This window comes from Musca domestica, unplaced genomic scaffold (genome assembly GCF_030504385.1).
Source record: "Musca domestica strain aabys unplaced genomic scaffold, Musca_domestica.polishedcontigs.V.1.1 2, whole genome shotgun sequence".
Taxonomy (NCBI): domain Eukaryota; kingdom Metazoa; phylum Arthropoda; class Insecta; order Diptera; family Muscidae; genus Musca; species Musca domestica.
Genome location: NW_026712249.1, coordinates 3,993,866 through 4,016,726, shown reverse-complemented (window position 1 = coordinate 4,016,726; position 22,861 = coordinate 3,993,866). Strand labels below are relative to the sequence as shown.

The 22,861-nt window shown below is 34.6% G+C and overlaps 1 protein-coding gene across 4 annotated transcripts in view; it reads left to right on the top strand.

Annotated features, from left to right (window-relative positions):
• The window catches only part of LOC101887348 (blood vessel epicardial substance), a 44,070-nt gene that overhangs the window by 16,773 nt on the left and 4,436 nt on the right, over positions 1 to 22,861 (top strand). For 2 of the 4 annotated variants that reach the window (XM_059121675.1, XM_005186391.4), the window contains exons 3-7: positions 19,599 to 19,756; positions 19,829 to 19,931; positions 20,001 to 20,150; positions 20,338 to 20,473; positions 20,911 to 21,296. In XM_059121675.1, coding sequence (XP_058977658.1) covers positions 19,599 to 19,756; positions 19,829 to 19,931; positions 20,001 to 20,150; positions 20,338 to 20,473; positions 20,911 to 21,071 — 708 coding nt within the window. In that variant the 3' untranslated portion in view covers positions 21,072 to 21,296. Of the gene's footprint in view, positions 1 to 19,598; positions 19,757 to 19,828; positions 19,932 to 20,000; positions 20,151 to 20,337; positions 20,474 to 20,910; positions 21,297 to 22,861 lie in introns of those variants that run through there. The other 2 variants (XM_011295414.3, XM_020037785.2) reach the window with 1 other exon arrangement.

The following is a 22,861-nucleotide window of genomic DNA, read 5'->3' as shown; positions in this document are numbered from 1 at the left end:
AAATACTGTGTCACATGCCATAGATGCTAATTTCATCATTTTCAAAATATTTTTCTATAGCTACTGATATAATTATTATTTTCTGTATAATAGATAAGACGATTTGTTGATCACGATCACCCACCAACACCACATATAGTATGTTTACGTTGATTCCATTGACGCCGTTCGTCCATTTTTTTCTTTCACCCGTCACTATTGAATGGAGGGCATGTGTGCTGGCTTTAAGATTTGATTGGTAACATCTGGAAAGAAATAATGTAAGAAAAAATATTTGATAATGAAAAATTTGTAACACACTTATACGATAAATGTTCTTAGTTCTATTTAGTTTGGCAGTTGTGTGTGCGAATTATGAAACCAAATTCACGTGATGGTGTTGAGGCAGATGCCTGTGAATAATGACGAAAATATTTTATGCCTATTTTGTTTGCTTTATTATGTAGTGTGGATGATTTTTAGGTCATTGATATTGTCCACAGGGTAACCTTCTCGTGTGGAATTTTCAATAGAAATCAATACAAGTTCATCAACGCGTATTATGTACCAGTTTGGAGATAGCCAGAAGAGGATTTCGAGGCCAGCCACTTATAACAGGATAGAAAATTCATAGACCATCAAACCAACCGTAGCTCTTTACTGTAATACTATGTCACCACCAGGATATTGTTGGCGATATCGTAACGTTGCTATCGAGTTTATGTTTCAAAATTTATTATTAAGTTTCACTCTTTAAGATGTTTTATTGGATTAAACGGTATTGATGTGAGTGATCAGTATCGACTTGATCTATTGCACAATGTTTATTTTGGACAAGCCGCCAGAATTTTGTCGTATTTGACGTACTACTAGCCGTTGCAGTGCAGTGGGCACAAAAACTCATTTTGTGGCTGTTGTCCAGAACATGGTCATGGATGTTTTAAGTTTTAATTATTGCAGATATGCAAATATATGAAATATAGTGGAATATCTAAATTGGTTTTGGAGCATTTTTGGTGCTCCTTCCAAAAAAATGCATAGCATTGTGACACATGACTAGCCGTTCCAATAAAGTGGATCTAAAACAATTTCGCTTTTAGTTGCTTGAGTCTCAGCGCCTGTTTCTGTATGACGCTAAGAGGTGAATGCTTGAGAATAAGAATTCCAAATGAATTTTTATTTTATAAAGGAGAACACATTTGTAATTGTGGGTTTCTTTTGCATTCACTGTCGTACTATCATATTTTTATACATCAGTCATATAGCTAGACCGTTTCTGGGGGAGGTACTTGATGGAGTGTACCGATATTGTCCATTTTCGAACCTGGCCTAGCACTGATGCAAATATTAGGTTTTGCAAATTTGAAGCAAAATCGGGTTATCATTTCTTTTTCTGTGCAGTAATTATTTTCTTTGAACTTTTTTACATTTTGTGGGGGAGGTACCAGAAGGAGTTAGCCCATATTGCCCATCTACGAACTCGATCTAGCTTAGACAATAATATTACGATGTACCAAGTTTTGATAATATATATACCCTATATTATCAAAACTTGGTACATCGTAATATTATTGTCTAAGCTAGATCGAGTTCGTAGATGGGCAATATGGGCTAACTCCTTCTGGTACCTCCCCCACAAAATGTAAAAAAGTTCAAAGAAAATAATTACTGCACAGAAAAAGAAATGATAACCCGATTTTGCTTCAAATTTGCAAAACCTAATAATTGCATCAGTGCTAGGCCAGGTTCGAAAATGGACAATATCGGTACATTCCATCAAGTACCTCCCCCAGAAAGGGTCAACATTTTTAATAGTTATAACTCTTATAAAATGTGATGTAAGAGTCCGATAATCTACAAATTACACACATAACAATATTTTCATTTAACCAAGGTCTGGAGTGAAGATGGGATATATCGGGCCATTTCTTCTTGAACCTCCCCCACAAAGAGTGGGGACTCATAAAACACGAAATTAACATCCGATTCCATTCAGAATTGGTACATGTCAATATTTCCATCAAAACAAGGTTTGTTATTAAGATAGTAGAGATCGGACCATTCCTTCAGGTAACTCCCCCACAAAGGGTCAATGTTTGGAATAACAAAAACGATCATAAAATCCGAAATGAGCATCCAGTTCTCTTCAAATTACACACATCACAATATTTTATTAACCCAACGTCTAGTGTAAAGATGGAATATATTGGTCCACTCCTTCTGCTGCCTCCCCCACAAAGGGTCAAAATTTTCAGTATCAATGAAGTCCATAAAACGGGAAATTAATTAATTCCATCAAAACAAGATCTGTTATAAATATGGTAGAGATCGGACCATTCCTTCTGGTACCTTCCCCACAAAGGCTGAAAGTTTTGAATAACAAAAACTATCATAAAAACGCGAAATAAGCTTCAGGTTCTCTTCAAATTACACACATCACAATATTTTTTGTAACCCAAGGTCTGGCGTGAAGATGGGATTTAACGGTCCACTCCTTCTGGTACCTCTCCCACAAAGGTATATAAGCAGCGAAATAAGCATTCAAATTCAAATTTCACACATTGAAATACTTTTGCTAACGCAGTATCTGTTGTGAATATGATATATATCTGCGAACCCCTTCTGGTACCTAACCCACTAAGAGTCACAGCTTGCAAAACAAGTCGGCGATTCATTACAACTTTATATTTTTCCTAACCAGAAATCTGATATCCATATGTATTTAATCGAAATGTATGATTTCGCATAAAATTGAATATAAATATTCGATTACTTTCAAATTTTGAATATACTAATATTTTATCTGTATTAGATGAAGTATGAAAATGGAATACTTCAGTCGACAATATCTGGTGCCACACGCATATTTCCACAATTTCCAAAAATTTGCACATATATCATATAAAATATAGGAAGTAGTTGATATAGTCCAAATCTGGCACGTTGTAATATTTATATCAGTCTTAGGTCAGATGCGAATTGGTCAATATTGGCCAACTTCTTCGGAACCTCCCCCATAAATGGCCAACAGTTTGAATAATTATAACTCAAGGCTGGGGGTATACATCTGTCGGCAAAACGGACTGATACTATTTTATTTGTTCCTAATTGCTGTTATCCGAAGTCGTCTGTACTGCAACAATAAAAACCTCCTCGTGTAGTGTAGTTTTCACATAACCTGTAATGAAGATAAGTTTATGAATGGTGTACATTGTCAGTGTTTGCACGGTGGCATTGTGAACAACTATGTACGTGACATTGTCGATGCGGATGACAATAAGCTAAGCTGCCTGGGCCAATGAAAGCCTGTGTTTTGTTTGATTTACATAGGGCGGACAGCAATTCCTTCTATCGATGCCCATGTCGAAGCCATTCCGATTCCAAGAAATGTCTGATTCTTTATATTCTTTACTTGGAATATGTTTACCTTAAGACGGCGATGGAATATTGTCTTTCCGTAATTGATTTCTAGTCGTTCAGTTTGTTACAGTTGCAAACAATGTTTAAGCAATTATTGTTTTATATTCTTTGTGGTAGCGTTTAGCTTGGGCGACTTGAATCGTCCACTCCACAGTTGTTTTGTATGGCTTGCCTCTTGTTTTTGTTTTCTTTGTGTAAATTTCTTTTTCGATTTATTACAATCACGCGTACTTTACTACTATTTACAAATGACTGGAAACATTCGGTTGTAAAGTTGGCCCGGCGGCGGCAAGATATACCAGGCGCTGCTGCAGACAAGGTGCTGTTGTGTTGTTTAATACCTGGGCTTTTTTAGTCTGTCGTTTCCATTCAGAGTGCATTCAAAGTGTGATAACAGCTCCTTGTTAATGGCATTATCTATTGCCATAATGGGAGTACTATTAAGAGGTATTATCTGTCCAGAATGATACATCAAATTCGCCTTCACCCTAATGTGGTACAAGGTTTCATTCATTGAACTGCTGATTTGTTGTTTTAATGAGAACATTTGAATTCTTGGGAAGACTGCGGTCGGATGGATATCACTTTCGCACGCACGCACACAACAAAATCTCTTAAATGACATTGGAATTTTTTCTAGTTTTTATTATTATTATTTTTTTTTTCTTCTTAACAAAGATAGCCCCAAAAGTCGATGCTGCTGGTGATTCAAGAGAAAATCGTTTATCCACCAGGAGGAGGAGGAGGAGGAAGAGAAGTGGGATATTCCCATTACTTGCGGCGCATTGTTATTTGTCATTTGTGTCATGGGTTGTGTGTGTGCTTCCCAGTTCGCTGCTCATGGCCCAAGTAAGTGGTATCCCTTCTTCTTCCTCTCCTTCATCGTCCAAGTCTTGGCAATAAATTGACTCTGAGGACTGTAAATGATTTATTTGCCATATTTGTACGTATGTACATATGTGCGCATGTTTGTTGTATGTAGAAGATAATAGATCCATCAAATGAATTAAACATTAACAAATCGACAAACATAACAATTAAAATGTCTTCAACAATTAAGCGTTGTACAAGAACACAACGAAGGAGTAAGGAGCTTGATTTACTGCTAGCCTCCAGCCATCATCGACTTGAGAATATTCATTTAAATTGTAAATATTTTATGTAAAATGCCATGCCTATCGGAGGGAATTAATTCCTTCGATTGGTTTTATTCAATGCAATTTCTTGTAGAGTCCAGCTTTCATGTAAAAACAAGACAGCAACTTGAAATTTTAATTTTTTTACACAAAAATTTGCAAGAAATTTAGCAGATTTCCACTCTTGTCGAGCACTCGGTCAATATCGGTCCATTCCATCAGCACCTCCCCCTCAAAGAGTCAAAAATTTTGAATAATTACAACTCCTATAAAATGTGATGTAAGAGTCCGATTGTCTTCAAATTTCACACATTCCAATGTTTATATTAACCCAAGGTCTGGTGTTAAGATGGAATATATCGGTCCACTCCTTCTGGTACCTTCCCCACAAAAGGTTAAAATTTTAAATATTCATTAGGCTCATAAAACGCGAAATTAACATCCGACTCAATTTAGACTTGATACATCTGAATATTTCCAACAACGCGCGATCTGTTATAAAAACGGTAGCGATTGGACCATTTCTTCTAGTACCACCCCTACAAAGGCTCGAAATTTTGGATATCCATGAAAGTCATAAAACGCGAAGCAAGCATTAGATTCTCTTTACATTTCACACATCCCATTATTTCTGCCGTGAATATGAGGTATATCAGTCCACTCCTTGTGGTACCTTCCCCACAAAAGGTCAACGTTTTGAATATTTATCAAGCTCATAAAACGCGAAATTAGTATGGGATTCCATTTAGACTTGCGACATCTCCATGTTTCCATCAAAAGACAAAAGGCTAAAATAAAGCGAAATATACATTCATTTTTCATTCATTCATTTTTGCTAACACAAGATCTGTTGTGAAGATGATATATATCTACCAACCCCTTATGGTACCTCACCCACAAAGGGTCACAATTTCCAATGCTTATATCTGTCATCACTTGCGAAACAAATCAGCGATCCTTTGCAACTTTCTATATCTAAATATTTCTCTCAACCAGAAACCTGAGATGAATATGGAAATCATCGGAATTTTTGATTTCGCATAAAATTGGATATAAATGTTCGATTTTCTTTTAATTTTGGCCATACAAATATTATTATCTGCATTAGATAAAGTACGAAAATGAAATATTTCTTTCGACTACACCTGGTACATCAGGCCCATTTTAATATTTCCACATATCTCATATAAAGGAAAGTCGCAACATTTTTATTATTGCCTGATTTGAGGATTTTTGGTGGTCCTATCCGCATCTTTGCAGAAGGGCGCAAGGTATGTTCATATGCAGCTTGTGGCTCATTGCCACATTTTTCTCACATTAAGGAATCTTCAAATTTTAGGGAATACATATGTTGGTGAACATAGCTAGATGTTGGTAGCATACCATCTGTTTTGGACGCTTTGTTCACAATATTAATAGCAAATTTAAAATATTGTTAAGTATTTCAATTGACGCAATTTTTAATTTTTGCGGCAATTCTTGTTAGGCTTTGTTTTAACAAGTGCAATTCTGAACTTTGTTCTATTTACCTTGTAGTCTTTACGTTATTGTCGATTGATCTAAGTGTGGATGTCGGCCATATTTTGCATTTTAAAATGGTTATTTGTAATACTGCATGTATTATTTATACGGAAGTAATTCGGAAATTGTATATGCGAATTATATGAAATCAGCTCCTATTTTTGAGACGCAACAACTCAAACCATTGTTACAGCCAACGTTTAGTTATTAATTAAGGACAAAATGCAATGTTTCCCAAGTGATAAGGCAGGAAATACCTTGTATTTGGAAGAATCACAAATACTCTTAGTTTTGTTTTATGCAGAGTTTCTTTTACTCTCTCAAAGAAGGACATCGTACTAAATCCCACAACAGCAAAAATTTAATAAGGGCAGGTACCAGCAAGAATGATCCGATCTCTACCATCTTTATAACATATCTTGTTTTGATGAAAATATTGAGTATGGAATCGGATGTTAATTTTGTGTTTTATGTGCTTCATGGATATTCAAAATGTTTGTGGGAGAGGTACAAGAAAGAATCACGCCAGATCTTGGGTTAATAGAAATATTGTGATGTGTGTAATTTCAAGACAATTGCACTCTTACATCACAGTTTATAAAAGTTCTAGCTATTCAAAATGTTGACCCTTTGTGGGGGAGGTACTTGATGGAGTGAACCGATACTGTCGATTTTCGCTCCCGACCTAGCTCTGATGCAAATATTAGGATATACAAAGTTGAGAAAAATCGGATTATCCTTTTTCTTTCTGTGCAGTAAATTATTTTCTATGAAAGTTTTGACATTTTGTGGTAGAGATACCAGAAGGAGGTTTGCGATATTACCCATCTCCGGACTCTACCTAAGTTTGACAATAATATTACCATGTACCAAGTTTGGATCAAATCGGATATTTGGATTTGCAAAGTTGCAGACATCGCTAAATCGACTCCAAATGTCCTGAAACGGATTTGATCCAAAGAAAACTAGTGTCTAAAACTGTTAGTTCGATGAGCCACAATTTGTCTGTATCAAATGATATATACCCTCTCTAGCCATATAACTGAGGGTATAAAAAGTTTCTTTAAGAAATGTTTTCATTTTAAATTTCTTGTAAATCCTTTCACTTCACATTTTCATTGAACAAGAATTGAGCCCAAATCAAAAGTTCTTTTGGCGATTTAATTTTTTTCTGCTATTTTTGAAACAAAATAAAAATTTTTAATATGACAATGCAACGGTATTATTTATGCCTGCTGCCGTGATTCCACCAGTATTTTTTTCCGATTATGTTCTCAATACATAATGATGGGCTTTCTGCTGAATGACTTGTATAAATTTAGGTTATGTGGCCAACTATTATTATGGATTCCGTTTTCTTTGAACTTGTATTTATAATGAGAACATACATGCTTATGTCGTGTCAAAAGGATTCGAAAGGATATTTCAAACCAGTTTGTGAAAACACAAACATGTACTTTCCCATTGTATTGATAAAATTAATAAAAAAAACAACGTCTGCTGACGTACATATAAGTAAACGGCTAAATAAATGTGCATCATTTGTTTTATTACAAGTAAATTTCTTGTCACAAAATAATTGCACTCCGGACGCACACATACAAACGTGGGCATGCATGCATATTGTGGTTGGCTGCTGCTGTAACTCAATTTGGTGGTGGTAAAAACCCAACTCCATGAATAAACCCAGTAACCACTCATCTTATCATCAAACTTCCCAGAAATAAAGAGTGACTTTGTCTCCCAGCCTTTTGGGAAGAAGGAGTTCAAAGCGAGTCAGAAGAATATCAGGGAGAGCTTGCCCATGCTCTCATTAAACTTAATGTACTCTCATGATGTCACTCTTTACCACTAATCTCTTCTCTTGATTTACAACATTGTTGACAGTTGAACGACGATTCTCTGTTTTGATTACGTTCGCTTAATCTCAGCCAAGAGCCCAGAGGGGTTATTGTGCTCTAACATTTCCAGTCCTTCCATTCAATAATGGGAGCAGAGAATACAGGCGATTTAAATTGAATTAATTTCTGTAACTGCGTTTGGTTTTTTGTTTTTCACGTTTTTTATTTTTTATATTTTGCTTGGGAGAACATTTTATTTTTGCCACAAGAGAAGAGAGGAGAATAGAACAGAACAGAATTTATTTATTAATTTTGGCGTACGTGACTGGACGGATTTCAGTGATGTCTGTTACCTGATCTGCTCGCAACGATATCAGTCGTTTGGCTGGCTGCTTGGACGGTTGGTTGCCGGGCAAATGAAGTTAGAGTAGCTCGTGCAATTTCTATTTCCGTTAACTTTTGCTTGCTCATGCACAAAGTTGTAAATTTTATTAAGGAACAAAAAACAACACGGAAAATATGTTAACTAATCTATACATATGTTCTGTTTCGTATTTAATATGATTGGCATTAAATTCATTTATTCGGAATTTATGGGTCAAATGCCCGAAATACCATATCCGTTGGGATTTCTGGCTATCACAAAAAAATGAAACTGAGAAGGAGCAGACAAAAAACAACATGGAGATCAAAGTCGGCTATATTGTACCCTACACCCACTATTTAGATTTTTGGAAAAGTGTTTCGAATAAAAATTTCAAATAAATGGCACTTAGTTTTATCTAAATCGTCTATATCCATTTTTGGAAACGATTTAAAAAAATAAATACACTCATTTATTTTCGGGCTCTATAATTAAGTTAGAGTAGCTCGCGTTGTCGAATTCACATCAAAGCAATTTCCAAAGCGAAATCGATTGAAACTAAAATTATTCGAAATAGTTCTAGACCAGGGTCACCTAAATTCTCTTAACACTGACAAACAGACCCATTAAAAAACAATGTAATCCGAGATTAATACATTTGGGAGAGCATAAAAGTGCGACTCTCTGCCCAGCCCTTTTTAAGACTAAAAAATTGTTGTGACAATTGAAAAACAATCAGCCCCATGAGCGATTATCCCACGCAGAGAATTTTTCATTTTATTACTCCAATAAAGTTAATTTGCGAACATGGGGCATCGCTTATTTGTCTTTTTCGTATCTTGTTTATTTAACTGATTGCTAAATATTTTTATGCAAACTCTCTTTAATTTTCTGCATGGAATTGTTATTCGTGATTGGGCCCAGAAGCTTAAACCCCTTTTAAGAAGATTCCCAAATGCCAGATGACAGCAGAGTTGCGTTCACAAAAAAAAAATTGAGAAGAAGACCCGAGGATCGAAAATCTTTCCTTAGTGGGCCTAGTTAGTGTAATTTTTGCAGAGTTGGGTTCAAAATTTAACCTTGACAGAGGTGGAAAGTTGGAAATTGTGGTGGATGCGAAGTCAATTTTGATTGACAAAGTAGAATGAGTTGTCGCTAATGCTGTCTGTGATGTATTTTGATTCAATTGCCTGGGACCCGTAGAGTATTTAAAATCGGTGGATGTCAGGGGGTAAAATCAAATCGCTCGGACCTCGCTCAAAATTGTACAAAGAGTGAAACTCACTCGAGCGCTGTTGTGGCAGAAAAAAGGGGCCAACTTAGATCGAGTTCGGAGATGGCTTCTATCGGTCTGGTACCTCCCCATTAAGGATAAAAATTTTGAATACTCATGAAGTTCATACAACACGAAATTAACATCCGATTCCATTCAGACTTTGCACATCTCAATATTTCCATAAACACAAGATCTGTTATAAAGATGGTAGAGATCGGACAATTGCTTCTGGTACCTCCCCCCAATGGGTCAAAGTTTTGAAAAACAAAACAATCATAAAATCGGAAATAAGCATCCCAATCTCTTCACATTGAACACATATTTTTATTAAGACAAAGACTGATGTGAAATTGGGAAACATCGGTCCATTCCTCTGGTACCTCCCCTACAAGGGGTCAAAATTTTGAATATCCATGAAGCTCATAAAACGCGAAATTAACAACCGACTCCATTCCACACTTGGTATATCTCAATATTTCCATCAACACAAGATTTATATTAAAGATGGTAGATCGGTCCATTTCTTCTGGTACCTGCCCCACATAGGGTTCAAGATTTTTGAAAAACTAAACGCAACGCAAAGTCCAACTCTTTTCAAATTTCACATATCCAAATATTTTTGCTAACGCAAGATCTGTAGTGATGATGACATATATTTGCCAACCCCTTCTGGTACCTCATCCACAAAGGGTCACAATTTCCAATACTTATATCTTGGAAATAAGTCGGTGATTCTTCACAACTTACTATATCTAAATATTTGTCATAACCAGAAATCTGATATGAAAATGTAATCGAAATGTATGATTTCGCATAAAATCGGGTATTAATGTTCGATTTCCTTCAAATTTTGCACATACCAATATTTTTCTGTTTTAGATGAAGTAGAAAATGAATTCGGTCCGCTATATCTGTTACCTCATACATATTTCCACATTTTCCAAAAATGTGCACATATCTTCTGTATAGAGTATAGGAAGTAGTCGATATAGTTTAAATCTGGCACTTTGTAATATTTTTATCAGTCTTAGGTCAGATACGAATTGGTCAATATTGGCCAACTGCTTCGGAATCTTGGTTTTTATACAGAAAATTCGAAAAATCCCCATTGCCCGTTTGTTTGTCTAACAAATTCAAACTCTTCTAAAACCACTACCTGTGCTAATTCATTTAAGCTCCCATTCCAAATTCTTTTTAATTATTTTGCATCGGACATGCTTTAGATAATAATTCTCACGTGACATAAAAATAAATACCCAGAGATACAATCATACATATTTTCACGAAATTATATTTGTTTATAACATTTCATTACTTAATACCGCATTAAATGATAACAATTTCCGATCATCATTTATGGTGTTACTATGTGGTTGGCTGTGGCCCTCCAACACCTCAACAGAAAAACCTAATTCCTAAATTTACGACCTTTATTGCAACAGATTCATAATATAATAAAGTTTAAAATGATCTTTAAAAATAAAACGAGGACCAACTGTAGCCTCTGAATGCTAATTTTTTCATTTAAATTCCTTCAAACCCTCCTCCTTTCGCTCCCAAGGGTCACATCATTAAAAATAAGTAATTTATAATAATGGTCTTTATTATTGTTTGCTTATTTCATTTTTGGAATATTTTCGCAAAAAATAAAACAATACAGTAATTCCACAACAATTGAAACCTACTCCATATCAATATAAGTAATATTTCTTATAACTATTAATATTTTATTAATTGCAATAACTATTAATTATTTATTATTGGTCTTTTATTATATATCACTACTTTTCTGTCATATTTATTCACTGTTACAAATTACAATTATCCGTAGCCAACTGTAGTCACGAAATAAAATCATAACAACATGTCACGTGTATTGAGTATAAATTATAGTCACCTATACTAAATAATAATAATACTAACATACATATATATGTGTGTTATGTAGGTATGAGATAAAACAAACTAATCTCCCAGTTGTTTATTTACCCACAGTCAACCAGTCCAGTCCCGTTCATACGTCACAAAGCAGTGACGCTGCTCCACCACTTCTATGATTATGAATCAAAATATTTATTGTTTGCTTGATTTGAAATTGTTGTGAATCACTAATGCCAGAAATAAAACACAGAATTCATTTGGAAATTTATTGATTTGGCGTATTTACCGCCAAAAGAGTGTGGTTGCGATTTAGGTTATTCCCAAATGCCGATGGCATTATCCGGAATTGGCCGTCGCTTGCAAATTTTCAATATTTCTGGGGATTTTGCTATGTAATGTAATATTGCGTTGTGCTTGCTTCAAAGAATGGACAGCTGAGCTGGGCTTCCCCTTACAAAAGATGTTGATATTCTTTGGATGACTTAAAAATGCAAGGAAGCTGAGAGAAATGAGAGAAACTTAAGAGTGTGCCATGCTTCGTTGATGATTATCAAAATCCGAATACGCATTACTACAAGCTTATTGGATTAGGTTTTTATTAGACCATCAGTCTCGTGGCTATAGAGGGTGAATATGAAATGTGAAAAAGATATGAAATATGAAAAAAAAAATCATTAATCATACTTAAATCCAAAAGAGTTTAAAAATTTTTCCAGTTCTGAACAAAGATAAAATCTGAGCTGATCTGAAAAAAGTTACAATTTTTTTCGCATTTTTATACACCAAAATGTACCTAATTGGAATAACGGGCTTAGACCCTAGCTCTATTGAAGTTTTGGTCAATTGTTGAAAATTTAGGACCTTTGGTCCTCCGCGCACGAAAAGGAGGGAGTGCCCAATTTGGTCCAAATTTAGTATATCGTTATATTTCCATCAAATTTATAACGATTCGGTACAATCTTCATGTACACCACCCCACGTCGAACTGATTTTTGTAAAAAAATGACTCATAATATGCAACAATTCAGCGATTTTTTTTTTTTCAACTCCGTATTTCAACCAACCACAGGTCCAATGGGAATATGGGTTTTGTCGGCCCACTCCTTTTGGCTCCCAATTCTCGTAAAATGCAGAATATTTCACCAATGTTTTATTCAACTTCACACAACGCAAAACTTTTAGCAACACTAGATCCAGTGTACATATGGGACTTAGCGGCCCATACTTATACCACTACTTTCTGAACAAAGGCCTCGATTTGGTATAACCCTCATATAAAGGTATCCCTGATTTAAGCTATTTCATTATTTGACATCATAGTTTCTAATGGGGTAGGAAACCTATTCCTAGACAAATTTCAATGTATGTCAATGTTTCGGAGTAGCGCCCATATCAAGGTTCCTCTTGATTTTACCTGTAGAGAACCATCTTACAGAACATTTTCAACAAAGGTATATATTTTGGTATAGTTCCCATATAACCTCGCAGGTCCACGTTCCCAAACAGTATTGACAAAAAAATTGTACACAACAATTTGTATTGTGTCTAGGTTGGTTGAGATTGAAAATGGGGTATATCTGACCACGTTTTGGTATATCCGCCATATAAAGGTACCTCCCAATATTCGATATTTTGATCATTTTCGCCACATTTTTCCACGGATTTGTCTATAAATTGGTATATGTAGGACATAATGGGTTCACGTTTTCCTATAGCCCCCATATAACGGTACCTCCCGATATTCGGCATATTTATGATTTTTGCTGGTTTTTCTACGGATTTGTCTAAAAATTGGTATATGTAGATCATTGTATGCATAGGTCCATGTTTACGTAAAGCCCCCATATAACGGAATCTCACAATATTCGGTATATTGCAGATTTTTGCCACATTTTTCCACGGATTTGTCAAAATATTGGTGTTTGTAGGTCGTAATGCGTTCTAGCAAAATATCTAAGTCCCATGTTTTCCTAAAGCCGCCATATAACGGTACCTATTGAATTTAAATTTGATATTTAAGACTGGCAATAGATAAAAATCCTTGTGGTATAAAGTTGTGTACATAGGTAACCTTTTTGGTATGGCCCCCCATATAACGGACTCACTCAATTTATGTTTTTTTTCTTTATTTTGAAAGTTGCATTATCCAAACGTTCTTATTGGTGTTTGTGGTTTAAAGTAGAACAAGCTTGAATTCAGATACCTTTATATAAAAATTTGTTCTTACCCAATGATGGAAGGTATTAAAAGTTCGACCCGGCCGAACTTAATGTTTTATATTACTTGTTTTTTTTTTTTTTTTTTCAAAATTATGCACTCCAACATGTGCAATTATTCACTTGTATGTGAAAATAACAATTTTTGTATATGCAAGAATTCATGTTTAAAATAGAATAAAAAACTATATTACCTTGCAGTTTCATGCACGTGAATCTGCAAAAAATGTACAACAAATATATAAATATAGCATATGCAGAATATGTGTACATTGCATGTTTTTCACGTGTAAATAATATCAATTATAATTATAGTTATAATTTAAAGGAACTGAATCGATTTCTACTAAATTATAGCGAGGCATTTGTGCCTTTTCAATTCGGGCTTGTATTACCCATTTTGTTGCACAATTAACTTGAAATCGAATAAAGCTATATATGGGAGCTATATCCAAATCTGAACCGATCTTGATAAAATTTGACAATGGTATTTCTGAGCTTTATTTTATATATCATTATTACGAAGTGCATATTACGACTGTAGAAAACAAATCTAAGAAATGAACATGAACAATATATATGGGACCTATAGCTATATCTGAACCGATTTTCGTCATATTTGGCATGCTTGTTTCTAGATTCAATTTGGTCGTAAGTGCCAAATTCCATCCCATTTGGGATAAAATTACACAACAGACGGTAAATCGGATAAAAATATATATGGGAGCTATATCTAAATAAGAACCGATCTCGACAAAATTAAGCAAAAGTATTTATGAGCTTCATTCGATATATTTCTCTAAATATCTTTGTTGTAGAGTGTATAATACGGCTGCGGCGACAAAAATAACAAATCGGATGAACAATATATATGGGAGCTATAGCTATATCTGCTGAACCGATTTTGATAAAATTTGGTATGCATATTTTCAGGCCTAATTTAGTCGTATGCGAAAAACTTTATACTATTTGGACGGATATTACACGTTTGGTGCACAATAATAGCAAATCGGACGAAGATATATATGGGAGCTATATTTAAATTTTTACCGATTATCTCCAATTTCAATAGAGTTCGTCCTTGGATGGGGGCTAAAAATGGGGCATGGACAGACAGACGAACGGACAAGCATAAATCGACTCAGAATGTGATTCTATGCAGATAATCAAAAGGAACCATGAGGTTATCTCATCCTTTTGCCTGTTACAAACAAATGCACAAAGACATAATACCTTGACCCCCTTGTGGGGGTCCGGTATAAAAACATATTGGTATTTTCTCATTTCAATAATGCATAATCGATTTGACTTAGTCAAGTGATCAATTAATTCTAACCACCGAAAAGGGAGAGAAACTTACCAAGGACATATTTGACATGCCACAATCAACACAGGTGTTCAACTTTTTTTTTCCTCTCCAAGATTAGATATTTCATATCGACCCTCAGTTATTTGTTTAACTGAATAATTTATTCATTCGTATATCAGCATGCATTTTGGTAATTTTTTATATCCGCCGTGTTTTTTTGGATTATATCTGAATCACAATTTGGTACTTTTGTATTGGTGCAATTGATGTACGTACTGCAAAGTTCATACTGTTTTCGGATTTTCGCCTGCCCAAATTCACGTCTACCGTTTTTTTCCAAGAAAACACGCCTTCCAAATGCCAAATCTGCTAGAAACAATAGAAACATGTACGCACCAGGTTTGCAACAAAAACAACAACAACAGATGAATACATCTGTCTCGGTCGACAATCAGCTAGCAATCGCTGGCGAGTTCTTCGACCTTAATATATTTTTGGGTTTTTTTAATGTGGGAACGATTTTTTTGTTTGGTTTATTAACTCTGCCATTCAATCAAATCGAACTGTTCAACGAAATTGAAAGTTAACACACATTCTGCAAAACATAAACACATCGAATAGAGGAAATATTTTAGACAAAATTTGGAAAAATACTTGAAGTATTTCATCATAATGTGAAATAGTTTTGGATCTATTTTTTTGTTTTGTATCTTTGTGTGTTTAAGAAAATGTGCCAATTACCACCAAATATAGGTCAGTACATTTTTTCCACACCGTCTTTCCATTGGTTGTGTGCCTTAAAACTTATCAGTGACGTCAATGGTGTGGATTATCCTATAGCTATTGTGTTAACCGATTTCTCTTTCATGAGCTGAAATAAATAAAAACTGTGTTTTTCCATTGTGAAAGAGACAACAGAAGGGAAGGAGCAATAGCGTCCATTTATCCTGAATCTGATATAAATATTACCAGGTACTAAGTTTAGACTATATCAGATACTCTCTTCGCATTATGTTAAATATATGTATATATTTTGGAAAAAGTTGTGTTGGGGGCTATGTTCGGATCTTTTTGGAATTTTTACCGCAGGTGGGTATTTTTAAGCTGATTAAGGGAAATTAATTTTTTCGTAGGGGAAATACCCGGTTACCCGATTATCTGACCATACAACATTCGGGTTTTTCCCGCTTCTAAAAAGTGGGTACCATTATGGAAATACCTATCAAACAAGTGGTCATATCATATGTTCCGGAGTAATGCAAGAAAATTGATATTTTATACCAGTACATTTTGAAAAAACCCTAAAAATTCTTGAACTATGTATATAACCTTTTTTTAAGTAGCCGGACTTCGGCCGGGGCTTGAAATTTTCTCCCCTGGAGTATGTCCAACCCCGGCTATGGGATCCATAGTTTTTCTAAACATTGTAATGAATTGCAATATTAATATATACTACAACAACTTCAAGAGATATCAATACATATGGCACCATTTTGGAAAGGCCAGAGTGTAGGGTACAATGCAGTATGCAGTTATTACAACCCCATAATGGGTCCTTTTTTGACTTTTTATGGGTTTTTAAAAGGTTCCGGTACAAAAATACGTATTTCATATTCTTTCAAATTTTTTACATTTCAGTTTTGTAGAACCGGATAAAACCCGGATTTTTTATCCAAAAGTCTTGATCAAATTACCGGGTATTTCCATAACAAAAAAAAAAAACTTTGCCGTAATCAGGTTAAAAAGATCTACACGTGGTTGAAATCCGAGTATATCCCCAAAATTCAAGTCTATATTTTTTAAACAAATTTTATTTATTGGAGGAGATATCAGAATTTTTTTTTCGGGTAGGTAAGGAAAATAATTTCGCACTTTACATAATTCTCTTGCAAATATTAATATGCGCCAAGTTTGGACTACATCGAGTACTCCATTCGCTTTAAAAAATATTCCTTTGTTGTTGAAAATATTGAACTTTGAACACGATCTAAATTTAATAAAAACAAGTAAAAAACGCTGGCCGGCCGAACTTTTATTACGCTGCACCAATTTGAAGGATCTTGACAAATTTCCAACAATTTTTTAGACAATTCAATTGAATAATTTAGCCACATTATTCAATGGGATTGTCTAACAAATGTTTGGAAACTTGTCAAGATCCTTCAAATTGGTGGAGCGTAATAAAAGTTCGGCCCGGCCAGCGTTTTTTACTTTAACGTTTTAATCATTAAAATAACGAATATCGGGAGGTTTCGTTCTATGGGGATATACGATATAGTGGACCCATATAGGCAATACTCTTCCAGGGGGTGATGTACTCAGAAGGAACTCCTTGTTTGGATTTTTAGATAATTCTATATAGTAAACATTGCTCGAAAGGGCTACATATTTCCTATAATGTTTATTTCGAATTGACACATTTAGGCCGTTACAAGTACCCCCTCTATTCAATGAAGAGAAAAAATCAGAACTCGTTTTTACTCGGGAGTGAAACTTGTTTGTGAGCGGGATTGCAGTGTAAGAGTTTTATATGGAGTTTACTCTTAGCTCTTTCCTTTGCCACTACATTTTAAAAAATTACGGCGTAAACAAAATCGCTCGAAATTGAAAACCATTTTTTTTTTGTAAAAGAGTGCTCGGCAAGAGTAGAATCTGCTCGTTTTCGAACGAATTTTGCTCCCACTCTAAAAGGAGCAAAGTACCCTCACCCTCATTCGAGCGCTCTTTTTTATTCCACTTTCAGGAGTGCTCCTGCCGTTTTCGAGAGAGAGTACTCAAATTCGAGGGAGTTTTTTGGAGATTTGGAAAAAATACTGAATATTTTTGAGACATGCTCCAAGAATAATAAATAAATAAAAACCACGTCCTTAAATCACATACATTTTTTATAAACAAAAAATACATTTACCAATAATTTTCATTCTCAAAACCTATCAACTGAAAAACTTTTTCGAGTCACTGTACCTGGAAGTGAACAACACTTGACTTGGGGTAAACATTACATTTATTGCACATTGTTATCATGAAAGGGGGAAAATAAACAACAATTCTCTTCTTAAATGGAAGTGTTTTTATGAAAACAACTTCCAAATACGTATTTTGTGTTGTTGCCAGTCATGGGCGTGCTTATTAAAAAAAACAGCCTATCATTTCCCCTCTTCCCCCACTGTATAGGTAGGTTTATATAAATATTCTGCAATAAAAAACTAATATAGCCACGGCGTTAGGGCATGTGTTTCGATGTTGACCGTGGGGTACATGTAGATAAAGAACATGCATCAGCTGTGAACACCATCCGGGCATAAGTAAGGAAGCAAGACGGTACATAAAGTTCTGTCTTGCTTATTGTTCGCTCAATGAAGTAGTTGGACCCTTTCAATGTACTGCCTAAAACTTTCACCGTAGACTAGTCGTAACTATACGTCAGTTGTAAAACCTCCACTCACCAAAAGAAACTACACTCCACAAGACCCTGATACGAAGCATGGGTAGTTACTACTTATAGAGCAGAATAGGAAGCACTTGATATGTGCTGAGTGGAAAGTGCGGCGTATGAACCACGAGCTCGACCAACTTTTATATATAACGACACGACAAAGATATTTTTTTCGAGTTACTTGATATATCGCGGTCATGAGAATAAGTAATTGTGTCGCGCTATATCGAAATAATCGGCCTCTGGGATTATATCGTTATGACCTTATATTATTAGACCTCCCTTTCTATGCCACAAACATTCTTACGGAGACGCCAGGGTATGGAGTGCTACCTATTTTGCTAGCCGCTATGTTTTTGGCAGCTGTTACAGTGTTACCCCAAATTTGTTGTAAATTGGCAGCATATGTTTCCATTATGTAAGAAACATCCTTGCATAGAACTGTCAATGTAGGTCTAAGTTTTGATATAGGCCTTATATAACTGTATCTCCAAATATTCGGTATTTTGATGATTTGTGTCACGCTTTTCACCCGAAATGTTTCAAATTTACTATTTGAAGTTCCTGTGACAGAAAATTTCATATGCAGGTCCAGGTTTTCGTATAGCTCCCCTATATTCGGTATTTCGATTATTTTAGCGAAATTATTTTTCGGAAATGTATCAAATTTCTTATTTGAAGTTCCTAACAAATGCTACCATATGTGACAAAAAATTGTCTATTGCCTATGCAGGTCCCCGTGTTCGTAGACCGGCTCTAATATGACTGTAACTCCCTATATTCGATATTTTTATGATTTAGCAGTATTTTTCCACGGATTTTTTTCTTTTTGAAAAAATTGCAAATTCCTTCCAAATGTTGGAGGGTATTAAAAGTTCGGCCCAGTCGAACTTACTGCTTTTTTTTACTTGTTTCTTAATTGCTGTTTCGCCAATGATTTAAAATCCGATCTTAGATGATTCACGCAGCACTTGCTGCCTGAAATATATTGCGCCTGAAAGTATGCTTCGAATTTAGTAGTTGTCATATTTAATACAATTTGACTTGTATTATCTCCGGAGTCATTTCGGATAACGGATAGATAGACAATCGTTACCACAGACAAACATGTTTTAACGATAAAAGTCATAAAAGAACAATGTTAATAACTATTTGTTTGATAAAAGTCATAAAATAACCATGTTAATAACTATTTGTTTGTATTTTCTTCTATTTACAGGTCTATGAGGCTCTCTTTAAACCACTACATGTATCTAGGCATCAATTTAAAAAAGTTTTAAACTGTATGAAAATTATAAGAGCTTTAAAATATCAAGAAGTCTATGCACAGGAGAAAGTCACAAAAGTGGACAGTCTGTCGCTAGTGCTGTCGGGAAAGTAAGCTATCATATATCCACACACACGCACACCCAAATTTCTAATACCATAATTATTTATTTGCCTTTTTAGATTGGTAGTGTCACAGAATCAAAGAGCACTGCACATTGTGTTTCCGCATCAGTTCCTAGATTCTCCAGAATGGTTCGGTGTATCAACAGATGATTACTTTCAGGTAAATAATTTTACTTTATAGCCTCGCATCATCAGTCATTTTACTTGTTGCCCCACTTTTCCCCAACAGGTTTCTATAATGGCCATGGAAGAATCAAGGGTGTTAATATGGCATCGGGACAAATTAAAATTGTCCATAATGTCTGAACCATTTCTGCAAACAGTTTTTGACCATATACTGGGACGTGATGTGGTCAAGAAGCTTATGCAAGTAACACAGGTGAGTTTAAGTGAAAGTTACCAAGTTAATTATTGACATGTGGGGAGAAGCAGTTACTATCTATAGACTCCGTTTTAAGTTTAGACCCAAGTTTTAAGTTTTCTGTAAAAGAACGAGTAACATGAATTTACCTAATTTCTTTTTCGTTAATAAATTATTTCCACGAATACTTCTTTTACTCCCACAGGTTAGCGAGTCAATTGCCAGTAATGGATTTCTGCCATCGGGTAGTTACGACGATGCAGAAGACAAACCCATGCTGATATTAAAAAAGAGTGCCGAAGGACACAGTTTAACAGCTTTAATAAATCGACAATTACAAGGTAATTTAGAAAAGACCAATTCACTTAATTGTTATACATAGATATTCTTTTGGAACCGATTCGAGTAGTTTAACACTTGTATAGAGAAAGCATTTCATACATTCTCTCATCAATTACCAGTATTTTTTCATTTTGTTGTAATTTTGTTATTTAATAAAAAAAAAGATCATTGGCTTTTAGTGCTTGTTGTCGCAGCAGTGTGTTTTACGAATTGTCAAATATCATTTTCATTTTATCCAATAAATTCAACTTATTTGTTTTTATTATTATTTTTTTTTCCTTCTTGAAATGTTTGCATGCAACAGTAACAAAAATAATTAAAATAATTTGTTTATATATAAAATAGTTAGTATATAATTTGTGTAATTTTCGTGTATTTTTTGTTTACCTTGTTTTGATTGTACAATTATTTCTTTTGTGTTTAAATTCTATTTTAGAGGAGCATGTGCCTCTTTTGGGCCGTACATACACAACCAAACCCCCCTTTCAGTTGTTAAAGCCAATTACAGACCTAATGAGCGACAACGACGACAATACCTGCTCAGCTGAGAATTCCTCTGCTCCACCAGATATACCAAATTTAATAATTAGCAAATAAACGCTATTTAACCTAGACGTATCTCTACATATTTAGATTATATAATTATATTAATTGTACATTAACATACTATAAAAAAAAAACAAAACCTAACGAATTATATAAATTACATTTAGTTGTGTAACCATGAATAGACGAAGAAGAAAACCCAACCAAATAAGAATGTATAACATGATAAAGACACGGACGTTGTCTCTAATAGCAAATCTTAATTGCCCATCATTAGTTTTTACTTTTTTTGTTTAATTTATTAAAAGTTTAAAAAGAACATAATTAGAGAAAGGCCATTTAGAAATTTTTCAAATAGGAATAGTAGCGGCATTATCTTGCCAACGTAAGAAAACAGCTCATACAGTTAAGACCTAGATATCACTAATCATTTACAAAGGAACTGCATCCAAAAAAATTGTGGAACTTTTTTACAGAGTGAGAAACTATTTACAAGGGTATGGGGATGTGATATAAAAGGCGAAAGATTCCCAGTGACAGTGAATAGTGAAACACTAAAGCGTAAATATACCGAATAGAAATGAAGTTAAACTAGTGCAAACATTTTGATATAATTGTGAATATATCGTGAAGAAGACGTGTTGTAAAAAAGCAAAAGTGAATTTGCTTTAATACAACAACAAAGGTACGGCATCCATGGATATCCTATATTCACGAAACATTTCGAAGCTTATCGCGACACTTACTAGCTACTGAGATATTACAAATCATGCAAAGCGGATTCAACATCAATACAATGGATAACGTTTTAGATCGTCCTTTATACGACAGCAGAAAAAGTTTTCGGAAAATTTCTTCAAATTCCAAATATCAAGATTGATATAATCGGAAAAGAATACACAGGATGAGATAAAAAAAACTGCAACAGAGCCAAATGCCATAACTTTTACTTTTTTTTAAATGTTATTGAATGAAAGCAAAAATAACACATTTTCAGCTGACGTCTTTGGCAAGAAAACACGATCATTTTGTTTGTTTATAAACTTCTAGACAACGAATGTTTTCTTATCGGAGAAAACCAAATTCGTCAGTTCACCACTTTTGGCCAAGCTCTTTTGAGTCTATTTTCTTTCTGTTGCGGTGTAAGTTCTTGCACTTTTTAGAATTTCAATGGCTTAATTCCGAGCTCATTTTTCAATATTTGCCGAATGGAATATTGCGATATGTTCAGCTCGCGAGCCATTTTTTAGTCCTTATACACCGGCAAGTATTCAAAGGATGAGCTGCAGCATTAAGTTGTTAAACCGATCTTCTTGAATGGAGTTCCATTAAAACGAAATTCTGTGTCACATTTAGAGATCATAAGGAGTGCTTTCCGAAGCACCTGTGATATGAACCACTGAAGAGTGGTCGGTGGTGACTACACCGGAAACTGGTGAAATGAATTGACTTTATGTGCGCTTTCGTGTGGAAAATTTGTTATTAAGTTGCGATTTTAGCCTTTTGTAAATATGGTTTATCGGAAATATATAAACTGTGCAAAAAAATACTATTATAAGGTCTCAAATTAAATTTATTGGTGCCATCACATGTCAATAATTTTTGATGCATCCCATATGTTCGCTCACCAGAATAGACATCATTTATTTAACAGATAGTTATATGTAATCTAAATCGCAAAATTTTGTGGGTCAATACTTTTTTCTGTTGACCGTAATCCACCGTAAGAATATACCCAGTTAATGAAAACAGGAACCAATAAAAAACAACTGCTTTAAAAAATATAGAAAATCTTAACAATTGGCAACAATGAGAGTAATACGTACTCTTATTTCAATGTA